At 45.9% G+C, this 16,006-nt stretch overlaps 1 protein-coding gene across 1 annotated transcript in view; it reads left to right on the forward strand.

The window, feature by feature from the left end:
- The window catches only part of LOC147734872 (alpha-N-acetylgalactosamine-specific lectin-like), a 231,780-nt gene that overhangs the window by 28,245 nt on the left and 187,529 nt on the right, over positions 1-16,006 (forward strand). The window contains exon 2 of the mRNA XM_086952518.1: positions 7,655-7,776. Within this exon, the coding sequence (XP_086808644.1) occupies positions 7,655-7,776 (122 nt within the window). The remainder of the gene's footprint in view (positions 1-7,654; positions 7,777-16,006) is intronic.

Raw genomic sequence — 16,006 nt, forward strand, 5'->3', positions numbered from 1 at the left:
ATATCCTCTCGCAACATGTGTTCCAGCGATGTAAATATTACAGAAGGGGACACACAATTCACAAACCACACCCTTACCACTCTCCCGGTGAGTTGTGGCACATTTGCTACATTTATTTTGGAGCAACTCTTGGATTTTTCACAATTCTTATGACTTGCTATATAAAATTAACATAACATTAAAAACAGCACCCCCACTCTAAAAACTTTGCCAGCACAACATGTATGAAGTGCTACCAGGACAGAAGAAGTGAGCAAACTGCAGAGAAAAAGATTTTCAAGGAGGTAGGAGAGAGAGAGAGAAAAAGCAGAGAAAAACATTATTCGAGCAGTCCAGAGAAACACACTCCATACAGGCAGGATAGCAGAAGAGCAACAGCCGAGAGGAATGGTAATAGAATTAATTCCCAGTGACTAATTGTAAAGAGGAAGGTTAGAAGGCAATATAGAGACTCTAGAAACAAAGGTTAGCTTAGCAGCACGGTGTGATAGATTCCCTTGGGAAAGATTATATGGAGATAGGTTGCAGCAAAGGAAGAGAGCAGAAGTGGCGGGGGTGCAGCTATCAATAGTGCAGCAGGTGCAGTGACACCGATGCCAATATTGTTAGGTTCGCTCTGCACCTCGGGAAGAGATGCTCTTTAATTATTTTGCATGGGAATAGAGTGTCTTGCTACTCCACTGGATGTGGAGGGGCATTTCAGACCATGAGAGATAGTGTAGATAGCAGACCAACACTGAGATACTGTATGGATGAAGAATAGAACAGCAGTCAGAAGCAGCAGAGCAGAACGATGAAAGTAGAGAAATGGCAATGAGTAGTATATGTATTTGAGGCAAAATGATTGCCTTTATAAATAAAGCTGGTGTTTGAGAGATACCTCAAGCTCTATTCTGTAGGCATAATTCTGATTTTAGTTGCTTGGTAGTAGACTGCATTTTCTCATGAATTGCGCAGAGGCATTTTTTCATCTATGATAAGGATTTTAGTTAAACCGTTAAAAGGTCTGAACCTGTAACTTTTATGTATTTAAGTAATATTATTGCAATATGTACAGAGACAGGATTTGTCTAGTTGAGGTGTCTTCTGCTTGCTTGTGAGATTTGTATTTCATTTAGTTTACTCACCAGCGGCGGCAACTTCATTAGAGTGGAGGAGCATCACCACTCTGCTGCCAGTGTAGCAAAAGAGAAAAATAATACAGTGTTACAATTAATTAACATTTTATTTTTCACTAGTCCAAGTCCGAGCAGCGTTTGAGGGTGGGGCAATGCTACTGACTGGCAGAAGGGGAGTGATGCTCATTCCAGTTTACATAGAGCATGTCACTTTGGCCAGCAGTCTTGCAAAGGGCAGCATGAAATGAGCAGTGTAAACCTCTTCCGTTGGCTGCTGTAGCATTGAAGCAGCCCTCTAAAGCCAATCTTGGTGCTACTCTCATGCTGCTCATCTGCAGCATGAAACAGCATCTGGATTTGCAGAACTGGGTTGCCTGAGGCTCCATGATGTAACGCCGCACTGCCAACACGGAGGAGAGCATAGGTAAGTACATTTTTTATTTTTTGTTATGTTTTTGGCCCCCATTGGCTCTTTAAGTGTACCTAGCATGTGTGTAGGTGCTAAGCCAAGAATCCCTCTAGGATTAAGTCAACCCTATTACCTGAAGTGACAGATTATGGGACCCCATATTGGTCTTCAGTTGAACATCCCGCAAGGGATATGAGGCCACTGCAAACTGAAGTTTCTGCATGCAGGAGCCTCAGCGTCTCGTGTCAGTGAGTCAGCATGAAAGTCCTTGTTCTCCTCTTCCTGTCTCAGCAAGATCTGATGTTTATATACCCAAAGGTGTTCCTGTAGTGTAGTTCCTATATTCCCAATAGGCTCTGCGCATTGGAAAAATATATCCTATAGATTTGACGTAGGACTTAGGTCAGTAGGTTCCTATCGAATATACTCAACTTAATTGTGAGTGCCAATTACTGTAATAGGATTGTATGGTTTATAAGCCATATAAAAATGCATATATAAATAACATAGGCTAAAATACTCAACTGGTGCTTCTAAAATATGCCTACCCCATTGTATAGTACGAGGGAAGAAGTAAGTATGGCCTTTGGCATAGGTTTAGTTTTTTGACAAGAATCTACCAAAGGTTTCTCTAGGTTCCAATCAGCTCCATACCTTAGAATGAAGGAGGTCTGGTATCTCTGTCTCGGGACTCGAACTCCCACCACCCGCAAGGGGAGTCAGAAACACTGGAGCTGGATTTCTCAGCAGAGGGGGGCAGCTTCCTAATCAGTGTGTCAGCTGGAGAGTTGGCTTCCTTCGGCACCTGCTGTAGCGAGCTGCGTCGGCTAGTAGGTCATCGAACTGCTCCAAATCACCGTGCTTTGCTATAGCAAGTGAAGGTATATTTATACCTTGAAGGAGTTTAGGAATGTCATGTTTGACATAAAGTCGGGCATATGAATAAACCCCTAAGGAATAGATGTTCATTGTAATACTAACTGAGTTCTTGGAAAAATCAATATTCAAGCAAGGGGAAGTCCCTAACGGCTTAAGCTGGTTTTCCAAGAAATCTTTGTGACGTTTGGTGAACCGATGGAAGTAGCCATGCCTGTATTTGGGTAGCATGGGCTATGCTTAAATAAGGGCTTGATTTCTATGCCTATATAAGGGCAACATGAATTGGACCTGTATAAGGGCATGAATCAAGAAAATCCATTTGGAATCTAAAATGCCTTACAACTGCCCCCAGGGGAATTTCCTGGCTGTACCATTGTCAGACTTAGGATGACGTTGGGAATGAACTTAATACATAGTTTTTATGCAAGAGATGGTAGTCCTGCTGAGTTTCCAAGAATCCTCATGTATAATAAATGAGGCTGTTGTTCATGGAAAACCCCATGTTCTGTAAGCAGTACTGTAACTTGGTAAAAGGTCAGTTCTAAAAAATCCATTATGTATGTAATGTAGGGGAGAATATAGGTGAAAGGTTAGGATATAACCTGAGCCTATATTGGGGTACCTATATGGAATATAACAGTAAGGTAGCATATTATTTTCCTCCATACACTGCGCTGCATTCAATAGGAAAACACACTGCATGCTTTACAAAACGACTTTAATAATAGCATCACTAACAACCAAACCTCATATACCCAGCACACTATTCTCACCCTCCTGTAACATCTCTAATCATTAAAAAATCACTTCAAAATGGATCCTGCTGCATGATTTGATATCAGTTGTGCAACTTATACTAAAAAATGCAATGCTACTTTTTTCATCTTTTATACTTGTGCCCCAGTGGAAGTTCCTTAATGTTGTTACTCTTCAAGTGTTAACTGTTTGGTTAATGCAAAGTCTTTCACTATTGTCTTTCACTTTTTTATATTTAAAGTATAACAACCTCCTAAATTCTGCTGACTTTCCTGCTAGAGGCGGTGAAGCAAGGTTGCATACTTGTATCAAATGATTATTGTTCAAGGAGAAGACCCTATCACAACCATAGGGAACAAAAGATAACATTAGAAATAATTCAGGACAGTAAAGAAATAAACAAGCGTGTGCATAGGTAATGGTGTATTACATTTGTAAGACATTGAGTTAAGTGTTGAGGGGGCAAGTAAAATTCACATTTCTTGTCAGAATGAACCCTTAAAGTCACTATATTAACCTGAACTCAGCCACCTTGTAGCTATAGCAAGGAGGAGGCAGACTTAACCTAGGGGTATGTGTAAAGTATCACTGCTGTACCAAAGCAGAAGAAAGTAATAAACCCAAACTGCTTTAGAAAAGTAGAGTTAATGGTCATCAATAAAATGACATCAAAATATCAAAATCGAGAAAGTGGAACCAGAGAAAAGACATTTATATCAAGGGATATTATAGTCGGTTGAATATAAACTTTAAACTGTCAAATGAGAAAATTTTAGAAATTGGGTTTTAGTTTGAGGGGATGTTAACCCTTTTCAAACAAAAGCCACAATCCTAAACAGGGTGCAACATAGAAGTCACTAAATTAGGCTGTGCTTCAACCTCTGGAAGCTTGGCACGAAAGCAGTCAGGCTGAACATAGGGACACTGTGTCAAGTATTTATCGAGCACACAAACAGTAAGAAAACACAACACAAGAAAAATCCCAAACCAGTTTAGAAAAATAGAGCACATTTTAATAAATAAAATGACAACAAAACCCCGCTGGACCAAGGCAAAGTCAAGAGTTAAGGCCTACTGTGGTGGAAAGCAATTCTTGTATAAACAGTTGCTTTGGCCAGGTCTAGGCTTATCTTTTGACTTTGATGAAAATTAGAGGAAATATTTCTGAGAAGGTACAGCTCGACAGGGCAAGTCAACTTGCATTATTGAGAAAGGCAACCACAGGGAGATGACAAGTGAGCTAAAGAACGATAATGGATTCAACCCAGATCTGTGACTGGGGGTGAGTGTCTGAAAAGTTTCAGCGCTCCCTCCATCATCTCCTTGTGTTTGCATTATCGAGAAAGGCATCAGGGAGCAAATGGAAGACCTTGAGGTGAAAAATCCTACGTTCCCTGTTTTGAAACTGTGAAATGTCCAGCAGGAGAAAGGTGCAGACTCTGGTAAATAAGAGCTCCACAGGGTAGGATAATCATTCTGAGAAGGCCTACTGGACAGGATTTGCTGCTGCAGAGAAGGACATAGAGGGCGCTGTTGTGAAGTAAGGCTTAGCTGTGATGCATTGCAAGCGGATCGGTGAACAGTGGGGTACCCCAGATATGCACCCATACAACAAGACATGAGAGGAAGGTCACTTGTTTTGCAGAGTGCAGGTCTGACTAGGCTAGAGTACACTGTGACTTCTGTTCTAATGGGACGCAGCTTAACATGACCTATGGCAGCATTGTCACCCCTTGCCACTGCATGTCATCCTGTTTGATTGTCCAGGTCCTACTAAATGGCAAACTGTAGAGCAAGGCGTCTACCCATGGCCTTAGGGCATGGCAGGCAAAAGGAATGGACCCTTTATGCTTGTTGATTAATGGCACCTGTTTGTGCGGCATTACCTGGCAATCTGCCTGGATTTAACTAGAGAGAGACCTTCACAGTTGCGGCCATGCCTTTCCCTTGAGATATTAATTGTTAATGTTAAAATTCAAACTGTGCCATAAAGCATTAAGAACCAATCGCCTCAAATGGTCAGAGTAGACAGGGCCTAGATGTAATTTTTGGCTGACTGTGATTAAGCATGGAAGATTACAGAAACTAGATTTAACCTGGTCAGAGGTTTTACCTTGCAGCTCTCCAGGAAAAAGTAAAAAATATAAAGCTGGGCAAGGCAGCAGGCTGTAACTGCATATGGCTCCAGGAGTTGGACAGTGATTGGAAGTACTCCAAATGAAGCTATTGGTTTTGGTGGGAGAAATTGGAATTTTGAACCCAAGGAAGTCCACTCCTTTGCCAGACACCTTTGATGCCTTTACCCGGTCAAGATTTCTACATTTGCCAGTTGCCACATTTTTAGAGCTTGGAATCTTTCAGAAGGGCACAGATGCAGGCTGTAGCTGAAGAGGACAGCACAAGTTTGGATAGCTTTTCCACAAAGTCCCGCTGAATCTCTGAGCATGATAAAATGTCATCTTTTCCCCCGTGGCAGAGCACCTTGGGGGATCAGCTTGTCAGGTTGGTCCTGGTCCTCCAGAGGTCACGAAGTTGAAAAGGTTTCTAAGTCCCAGGTTTCCAGGTTTGTTATGTATGGTATGTTATGCTATGTTATGTTATGTTATGTTATGTTATGTTGCTTTGTTGTGCTGTGTAATGTCATGTGTCTCTGTATAACACACAACTTACCTAGAAGGGAATCCTGATGCTAGTAAGGTGGGCGGGTAAAAAACCTTCAGCCAGGCACCGGAAAGAGTTCCAGGGCCTCAGGTACAAGAAGACTCCTCAAGGCCTGGCGCTTCGAGCAGTAGCAGCACACCCTTCCCCTCAGCGCCTTGAGACCCTCATGAGATAGTAGTACGCTATATAAATAGATTGATTGATTGATTGATTGCAAGACGAGTCTTCCTACAAATTCTTCAGACATTATAGTAGTCTGTCTCCTGATCCAAACACATCTACAAATGGTCTGAGTAGAGGTTTGTGGTGTCAATTTATATGCCGGCCTGTGGGAAGGGAGAGTCTTTTCCTACCCCCCAAAAGCCAGTTCTGGTCAGCTCTTTTACCCACTACTGGGTTTGGTGCCAGACTATCTTTAGAGACAAAGTATAGGCAGGCCCATGTGTGAGCTGCAAGTGACAGTGTGGGCTACCTTTGAAATCAAGAAGGGACTGGGAACAGCCCCTCCCCTCCCCAGGCCATCCTGTTAAGTAGAGGCAAAGGCCCTTTGTCCACTGTTATATAGCAATACATATAAACCTCCAGGGGTTAGGTGACACTGGTCACTGACATAAAAATGGCAACTTTCTAAAAGTGGTAAAAATGGTAAATAAAATGCAACTCTACCAATAAATAGTACTTTACTTCACTATTAAAATGAGACCTTGAATCATTTTCTAGCTATTTCCAAGCTGAAGTTAAGTGTTATAATGTGTTATAATGTAAATCCGTTTTTAGGTATGGGAGAGCGGGCTTTGCTACAGTGTAAACCGGCTTTGTTTATTTTTTTCACTGATAGGACATGTAAAGAATGAAATATACATGTACTACCTTGTAACGTTGTAAATACAATGCATCTTGCACAATGGGCCTTAAAGGCCTATCCTAGCAATGATTTATAACAACTAAAAAAGAAGGTTTAGGAATGTCAAAAGGTTTATTTTCCCAGGTCGAAATGGCAGTTCAAAACATAATGTGCAGGGTGCAGAGTCTGGCCTGGAGACTGGTTTTACAATGCTACTTAACAGGGTGACACAATGAATTCTGCAGCCCACTGGTAATGTTTAATTTACTGGCACTGGGTACCATATAGTAAGAACTTACAAGTAAAATTGAAATTGAAATTAAAATATTTATAAAGCGCACATTCACTGAGAGGTTTCTTGGCGCTAAATGCTAAAATAAACGCTAAAATAAATGTGCGAATCAGGTATACCAATTTTATCATGTGTAGAGAGGGGAACAGAAGCACATTATGATCGGTTAGCAGGAGTAAAGTGCAGAGTCTTTCCAACAAAAATGGGTTCAGCAACAGAAGGCAAAATCTGGGGTGATCCTAGTGAAAAGGCCAATTTTCAACAATGTGGATTGTGTAATTATATGTATGTACTGCTGTAACACGGCATCATTGTGCTCATGTATTTACAAAGTACTGTAGAACTGTATTACAGTACTATTAAGATATTTGGGGTTTTGGATCTCTGACATCCGTATGTCTCCGTTACCCTTGTAGGTTTCAGTTTCTGCCCACCCTTGCCTGCGCATCACCCTCTCTTCCACCCCCTTCCCAGACACAAACCTCTTTCCTTATATATTTCCCTGAGAGGGTAGGTTCTTATGGAAATGTTTCTCCTTTGTGTATGTATGAATACATAATGGCTTTATACATTTCCAAAAAGAAATGTTGAAAAAAATGAATGGTTAAAATTGCCCTCTTTGCATATTAGTAATTCCATCTTTCAGCCAATTACTTACATTTCAATTTTTATTCCTACCCATTATCCTCTGCCAGTTATTGCAGGTGCCCAGGAAACTTGTTTATGTGCTCAAGGTAACTGTGAAGCCGGCTGGGTTCAGTATAAAAATGCGTGTTACAGGAGATTTGATTCAAAGGTTTATTGGCCTGCAGCAGAGGTAAGTCCTTTATGTAAATATTGAGCGTTCCATAATGTTTTCTTAAAATCCACAGAACCATAACAACCTTCCAACTCCTCCATAGCCTTAAGCAAATATGAATTGAATACCCGGTCTATGCTACAGATTACATACACATTTTGTAATAATTTTCTAACCCTAAGTCCCATTACATTCAGTCCTCATATGTTGCATGAACCCCACAAAGTACTGTGTCCAGTTTTTGTGTGTTTGAATTGTGATTTAGATTTTAACAATATAATTTCATATTTACTTCTAAGGCCACCTGTCTCCAATGATAGATTTCCCCTTTTTGTTATAAACCTGTAATTTTGAGTGATTCACAGAAACCTTTTACGCCGCAATTACAGTTGGATGGAGCCCTTTCATTCTGAGCTGCCCTGGGTGCATATCTGCACCTGGTACCCCGCATTATGGGGCATATGTACAAGCCCCTATCATCACAGTAATGTCACTTTTTGTGACGTTCCCATGGCAGTAGGACCCTTGCCTTATGTACAAGGCAGCGTGAAGACACTTAACGTTGCATAACTCTGCCTTATACATAAGGCACCCTTTCACGCTATGTTTAGCATTAAAGGGGCGTGCAGTGTGTGTTGTAAATGTAAATGAGCTTATATAGCGCACAGCTACCCGCAGTGGGTTTCCCAGCGCTTGCTTAGGGAACCCATCCTGGTATTCCCCTGTGAGATATCCCGGCAGGGTATCCACAAGGTTAAAGCCAGGCATCCCACCGCGAGGGGCCGTTGTGGAGATTAAGCAAGCTATTGCCCAGAGTCGCAGAGTGTGAAACCGTGAGTCAAGGAGGTACCGGAGCGAGAATTATCAAGTCCGTGGAATTTTTAGCCCAAGCCCCGCCGAGGCGGGGAATTGAACCCTGGTCCAGGGCCGATCTCAGCTTCCGGGTCTGCCGCCTCTAACCCCTGAGCCACACTTCTCCATGCGATGCTTTGTCACAACACCCATGGTATTTGACATTGTTCCCTATGTAAAAGGGTGGTGTACATAGGAGGTAGCGCCCAAATTAAGACCAGGAAAATCTTGGTCTTAAGTTAAGGCATTATTTCTCCTCGACTTTGCTTTTCCATGTGTGCTGCTTTTTTTTTATAATTTTTTTTATTGACAAACTGATGAGGAAAACAAACATGTGTACACATAATGAGACAACCATGGTTTAACAAATTAAAAATTAGATCATTATCAAAAGCTTAATTTGGTAATTTCCATTTGGAACACATTATAGCGTAATTCATTTTCTACCCAAATGCAAAGCGTCTTAAAAGAAAGAGATTCAAATAATAAAATTGCCCTAAATTTTCTCAAATTTCCTTAATGAGCGTGCTCCTCTAAGTTTTGCCAGGGCTAGCTCCATGGAGTAAATCTCAGTTACTAATGTCCACCATTCCCAGATATTAGGCGGTTTGGGACAAATCCAGGCTCTAGCCAGTATTAATTTAGCGCAAGATATAAGGATCGTCACCAGCGCAGGCCAGGGTAGAAGGACAGGATGAATGTCAAGTAATACTGTTAAAGCGGTAATAGAAGGCAGCTGGGTTTTCTCTTATTTTCATGACTTTGTGTACCTCCCCCCAAAAGTCCCTAAGGTTGGGACAAGAAAACAGCATATGTTCCAGATCTGCTGCTTCAGCTGAACATTTAGGGCACTTAGTTCGATCACTATAAATATTGTTAGGGGACCATTTGGAAATCTTTTCCAGTGTGTAGTACAACATGCAAGTTGTTCTAAATTGTTGCAGCCTTAAAGTAGATGATCGTACCGAATTATTAATATTAGATAAAGAGCATATTATCTGTTTAGGTGTTATATATATATATATATTTTTTTTTTAAACCTTTTTATTAGTGGCATTCAACAAAGAGTCATGACAGTTACAGCAGCAATAATCCAATACACCAATATTCGTGGTACATACAGTGGATAATCATCATCTTTACAAGGGCTGGTATAATGCAAACACTACTCTTAACGTCCTGAAATGAGAGGTAATACCACAGGGAACCCTCCCCCCCTCCAATCAGGGGCGGAGGTAGCGGGGACACCATCTCACTCTCATACATAGGCATCTCGGCAGGCTGGGTGGAGAATGATCACCGGTCTCATCGACCCATGCTTGACTTGGCCCCAATTAGTCATCAAGCTACGTCACCCTGAACAGCAGTGTGTCATATGTGTATCAAGTGAGCGTGGTCCCATCGAGCACCCTAATGGCAGTCAGCGTGAGTGTAGTCGGAATAGAGTACAGCTGAAACCGGTGCGTAGCGCTCATCAGCACAGAAGCCATCCTTAACGACTTGCATCTGCGGGGTCCAGCGCATTCGTCCGTTCTCATCGGCCTATTGTGTCAGAGTATCAGAAGGAGTAGAGAGTCCTGTCGTCTAAGCGATGCTATGTGAACCGTACATATCCCGGACCTCCCAACGCCACCCCAACGATAATCGTCCCATCCCACCCCGGACAGGGCGGGTCAGGGCCCATTCTAAAATGTGAAATATAGTGTGGTGGGTGTGGTGTGAGGCACCTATACACGCTCACGAGCCCGGCATCGGCTCGTCATCTCCAGAGGAGTCGCTGTGAGTCGCTTGAGCCATCCAGTATACCTGTAAGGGGGACCAAAAGTCACTGGGTTTACAACGGGCAGGTAACAGTTCTGCATAAACGCCATGCTGATCCTGGCAATACGTGAGATCGTCCAGCCATTCCTTAAATTTTGGCGCCCTACCCCTCCCCCATCTGCAAGCAATCCTTCTCTTTGCAAGTAGCAACGCAACATCAACATATCTACGGTCTGCCTTGGGTAAATTTCTGGTATATCCCAGCAACATCACCACTGGTTACATGGGAAGAGGGCCAGCAATCATAACTTGGAGTGCAGCATGTACCTACTCCCAGTATGCCTGGATCGCTCCGCACTCCCAGGCCAAGTGGAGGAAATCCGCGCCCTCCGCCCGGCATCTCGCACATCTATCGTCCTCCGAGAGGTGAAATCGCAGCTTCCAAACTGGAGTGCAGTAATATCTCTGTACGAACTTGTAGTGAATAATTTTCAGTCTACAGCTGGAGGAGATTTTGGCCGTGACTGAGCAGCAATATTTCCACTGTTCGTCGGTGAGTGCAGTCGGTAGGTCAGAGTCCCAGGCAGTTCGCGCCTTAGCCAGAACCAGAGAGCGTTGCTCACGAATGGCAGCATACAATTTCGACACCAAGTGTCTGCCGTCCGACACAAGCAAGATGTGCAACGGCAAAACTGTGCCTGGTTCCTCCAGGAAGCTAGGGAGTATATCCCCCATACCCTGACGGAGTCGAATATAATAGAACACCTCCATTGGCGTCGGCGGAGTGTTCAGGAAGATCTGGTCTTTGGTACGGAACCGTCCATCCTGAAACAAATCGCCCCAGGTGTTAAGATGTACGCGGGTGCACATGGATCGGAATCCACGTTCCGTTAAGAGCGATAGTTTCGGGTGGTATGCAAGGGGCATCGCTGGTGAATAGAGCATAGGGGCTCCCAGTAGTTTAGTCACTCTCCGCCACGAGTCTATGGTGCAGGTGACAGTGGTAGCAGGTGTCTCGACATCTCCTACCTGACCCATCAGCATGTCCTTGAGTGGTAGTGGGTGCACGATCCAGTCCTCAGCAGCAACTTGAGGCATAAAGGGAGCGGGGTTAACCCACTGGTAAGCATGCTGAGCCTGAGCACTGAGGTAGTACACCTCCAAGTCGGGTACATCAAATCCTCCCCTGTCATATGGCTGCGTTAGGACACTCCAACTGAGGCGCGGCTGCTTACCGCCCCAGAATAGGCGAAGTAGCTCAGATCGGAGTCTTTAAAAAAGTAGGCACCCGGGTAGTAGGGTATGTTCTGAAAGAGGTATAGGAATTGTGGGAGAACAACCATTTTTATCAGGGAGGCTCGGCCTGCCATCGATAGCGGGAGGGCCAACCAGCGAGTCACGTTGTCGGTCAGTTGCGAAATGGCCACCCCATAGTTCAATCGGATCGTGTCTTCCCTGTTGAGTGACACTCCGATGCCCAAGTATTTTAAGTCAGAGCCGCACCACTCCAAGGGGTAATCCAGCGGGAAGCGGGTTACGGACGCCGTGAGGGGGAAGAATTGCGACTTTTTCCAATTGATGTGCACTCCGGAAACGCCACCGAACAGCACAAATTCTCTCAGTAGTAGGTTGAGGTGGTCCTGCGGGTGTCGTACATACAAAGTGACATCATCCGCATAGAGGGAGATGCCAATCTGTCGTTGATTGCAATTAAAGGCGCTGGCCTTATGTAATTGCCGGATCCTGCAAGCTAGCGGCTCGATTGACAGGGCAAAGAGCAGGGGTGACAGGGGGCAGCCCTGCCTAGTCCCCCTCGTGATCGGCATCAGTGCCGACAGCACGCCGTTAACGACAACCCTGGCGACTGGAGAAGTGTAGAGTAGCTTTACCCAGGCGATGAATATCCGGGGGAACCCCATTCTGCTCAGTATGGCCAAGAGATATCTCCACTCCACCGAGTCGAACGCCTTGGTGGCGTCTAAAAACACAGCAGCGACCGGAAGATCGGGCGATATGGTGGGTACGAGGGAGAACAGTGTGCAGAGGTTATGGGACGTAGCTCTCCCTGGGACAAATCCAGGTTGGTCTGGCAGCACCAGGGTATTCATAAGAAGGGATAACCTAGTCGCGAGCACTTTCGCCAAAATCTTCGCATCGCAGTTTAGCAATGACAGGGGTCTATAGGCATCGGTATCCACTGGATTCTTCCCTGGTTTCAGTAGCGAGGTGATCGCCACCTCCCTCATAGAGCCCGGCAGTATTCCCACCTCTAGCGACTCTTCAAATACCCCCTTCAGTACTGGTGCCATGATGTCGATGTAGCATTTATAAAATTCGGCCGGAAGGCCGTCAAGCCCTGCAGCTTTGCCATTACTGAGTGACATGATCGCTTCCCGGATTTCATCCAGCTCGAAAGGGCATCCCAAGAACGCCCTGTCGCCATCACTTAGCCAGCAGAGTGCTATGTCATCCAGGAAATTTCCGAACTCCACCTCACCTATCTGTTGTGTGGAATATAGCCGTTTGTAGTGCTGTAGGAAGGTGTCCTGTATCCCTTTAGTATCCTGGTAGGTCCTGCCCTCTCCATCAGAGATTTCCAAGATATGCGTGGCGAATCGTTGGTGCCTCGTGAGTGCCGCTAGAACTTTTCCCGGCCGATCCCCCTCGCAATAGCGCCTGGCTGTCCAATATTTGCCACGGAATTTCACTTCTCTGGCAGCTTCTTCCTCGTAAGTTGACAGTTTGGCTCTAAATGCCATCTCTAGGTCAGGGCAAGGATTCCCGACCATCTCCGCCTCTAGTGCCTTAAGTTCCGCTTCAAGATTAGTCAATGTGCGCACGATTTCCCTTAGCACTCCACAGCTCTTGGAGATTGTGACACCTCTCACGGTTACTTTAAAAGCCTCCCATACCGTTTCGACCTTGTCAACAGACCCCTTGTTCCTAGGGAAGAAGGCTTCAATTTCCTCGCCGAGTTCCTGTTTAAAGACAGGATCAAGCAGGGCCGAAGGGAAGAGCCTCCACGGTGGCCGCATTCTCGCATAGCCAGGCAGCTCCATACCAGTCAGTACAGGGCAATGGTCCGAGTATGTACGAGGCAGATGTTTCACCTGAACGATTCCCCCAGCTAGGCCCCGTGAGATAAAGCAGTAGTCGATCCTTGCCCATGAGCGCGCGTGTGTAGTAAAGTGGGTACCTTCCCTAGTTGCCGGGTGTAAGTGCCTCCAGCTATCCAGTAATCCCGCCTCCGTCAGTATGCCCTGTAGAGTGTCCCTAGCTTTCGTGTTGTATTGTCCACTTCCGTCCGATCTGTCCATCCCCGGATGTAGTGATAGGTTGAAGTCCCCTCCCCAGACTATGTGTGTGGCTTCGACCTCCAGTACATGACCCCAAAGCGACAAGAAAAATCCAGGTGTGTCGATATTTGGTGCATAACAATTTACAAGCATTATCACATCGGTGCCCAGCCGCCCCCAAAGAATCACATACCTCCCCTCATTATCTGCCCGAACCCCCATCTTTTGGAACATCAACCGTTTATTGATCAGAATAACCGCCCCCCTGGAATAGGTGGAATAGGAAGAAAACTCTCTCACATTCGCCCATCTGTTTGCGAATCGGGGGACACAGCGTGGGCTCAGGTGGGTTTCCTGGAGCATCGCTATCTGCACCTGATGCCTATCTAGATATGCAATTACATTCCTGCATTTCCTGGGGTTATTAAGGCCTCGAACATTCCAGGACAATATGGATACTGTAGTTAAGGCGTGATCACCCGCGTTTGTCACCACAACCCTGAGACACGCAAATGTTCAGCGCTCCAGCCCTCCGTAGGAGCGCAACAAGTACCAACCTCTCCGCCGTCAAGAACAGTCGTTGTACTCGATCATCCACACTGACACAGTCCGCACCACCAGTCCTAGCACACATGCCATGTACTTCGTCCGTAAGAACTCTGCCACTCTCAACAACACCCATCCCAACAGTCAAACTCCCCCCCTCCCTCCATGCACAGCCCCACAACTCCTGCATCACAATTCCTCCCCCAACCCACTGAAGCAACCCAAACTTGCCAGTACCATGAACCCTCCCCCCCCCAGACCCCATACTCAACAACCATAGCAAAACCATGTGGGGAATCCCCTCCTGGGGGCATTAGAGGTACGCACCCATACACCCCTACACTCCCCTCCCGCCCCGCATACGCCATACGGGGAAGACAGAGAAGAAGGGGTGGTGCCTGGCATACATAACCCCTGCAGATTTAAGCCCACACATCACACCATCGTATCTCTTCATCGCCTCCCAATAGGCTAAGTTACCAATGAGAATAGGCGGATCCGCCATAATTCAGCTGCCGCCCCCCCTGTCTCCTGTATTGCCACCAGCTTACGCAATCCATGAACCATCCCAGCAGCAGGGTAGATTGGTCAAGCTCAGTCAACTCTCAGCAGCAAGTCTACATTGCAAGCGAGCAGCCACCCATGTCCCCACTGGTAGGCAGGGCTGCTCCATCGAAAGTAGGGCATAGACTCCTCAACAAACACCATTAGTTCAACGGTAGGCCAGCTAGAAAGCGTTCACGAGGGCCTCACCCCTCCGCCGCCTCTTCAAGCAGACAAGGTACTGTTCAACGCAGACGAATCACCCAAGTATCCGCTGCTGACAGAGTGCTCAAAGCCAGTTATCGCCCAGCAGCAAGTCTATAATGCAAGAAAGCAGCTATCCATGGCTCCGCAGGTAGGGCAGGGCAGCCCCAGCACCCGCAGGGTACAGTTTCCAAGTCAAGCACCAATAGTTCAACAGGGAGCCAGCGGTCAAGCTAACTTTAGAACACTTTTATGACTCATCTTGCTCAGCAGGATTACCTCCTGCCTCGTCCTCCTCCTCATTACGCCTGTCCCTCCTAGCAGCGCGAAGTTTTTTAACGTAGTCCTCAGCTTGCTGCGGGTTCGTAAAGAAATGTTGTTTGCCCTGATGGGTCACCCTGAGGCGCGCCGGGTACAGAAGAGCATAATCCACCTGCATGTCCCTCAGTTTCTTTTTCACATCCAGGAATTTCCTCCGCTGGTCCTGTACCATGGGCGTGAAATCTGGGTATAGGGAGAACTGTACACCATCGCAGGCAAGGTTACGGCTTGTACGGGCTGCTCGCAACGCCACATCCCGATCGCGGTAGTTGAGCAACCGGGCGATGATGGGACGCGGTTGCGCCCCCGGTTTGGGGACCGGGCCCAGAGAACGGTGTGCCCGTTCAACAATAAACTGATTAGAGAAGGCCTCTTTACCTACTGCGGTGATTAGTATGTGTTCTATATAGTCCTCCATCCGTCCGGTGTTGGTGGATTCCGGAACCCCCGTGACGCGGATGTTATTGCGTCTGCTCCTCGCCTCCAACTCCTCATTCTTAGCTGCAATCACTCTGAGGATGTTATCCATACGGGTTAGGCGTGTTTCGTGAGTAGTGGAGGTGTCCTCTGCAGTGGAGATGCGTCATTCCGCCTCCGTCAGCCGCTCCTCGTGGACCTCCATCTTTTGCGCAACTCCATCCATCCTGGAAGACAAGCGGTCAACCTTATCCACAATTGTGGCGAAGCCCTGTCGCATCTCATCGAGAAGCAGTCGCAGTTCTGGA

The sequence above is a fragment of the Lissotriton vulgaris genome, chromosome 1_2 (genome assembly GCF_964263255.1).
Source record: "Lissotriton vulgaris chromosome 1_2, aLisVul1.2, whole genome shotgun sequence".
In the NCBI taxonomy this organism is placed as follows: Eukaryota; Metazoa; Chordata; class Amphibia; order Caudata; family Salamandridae; genus Lissotriton; species Lissotriton vulgaris.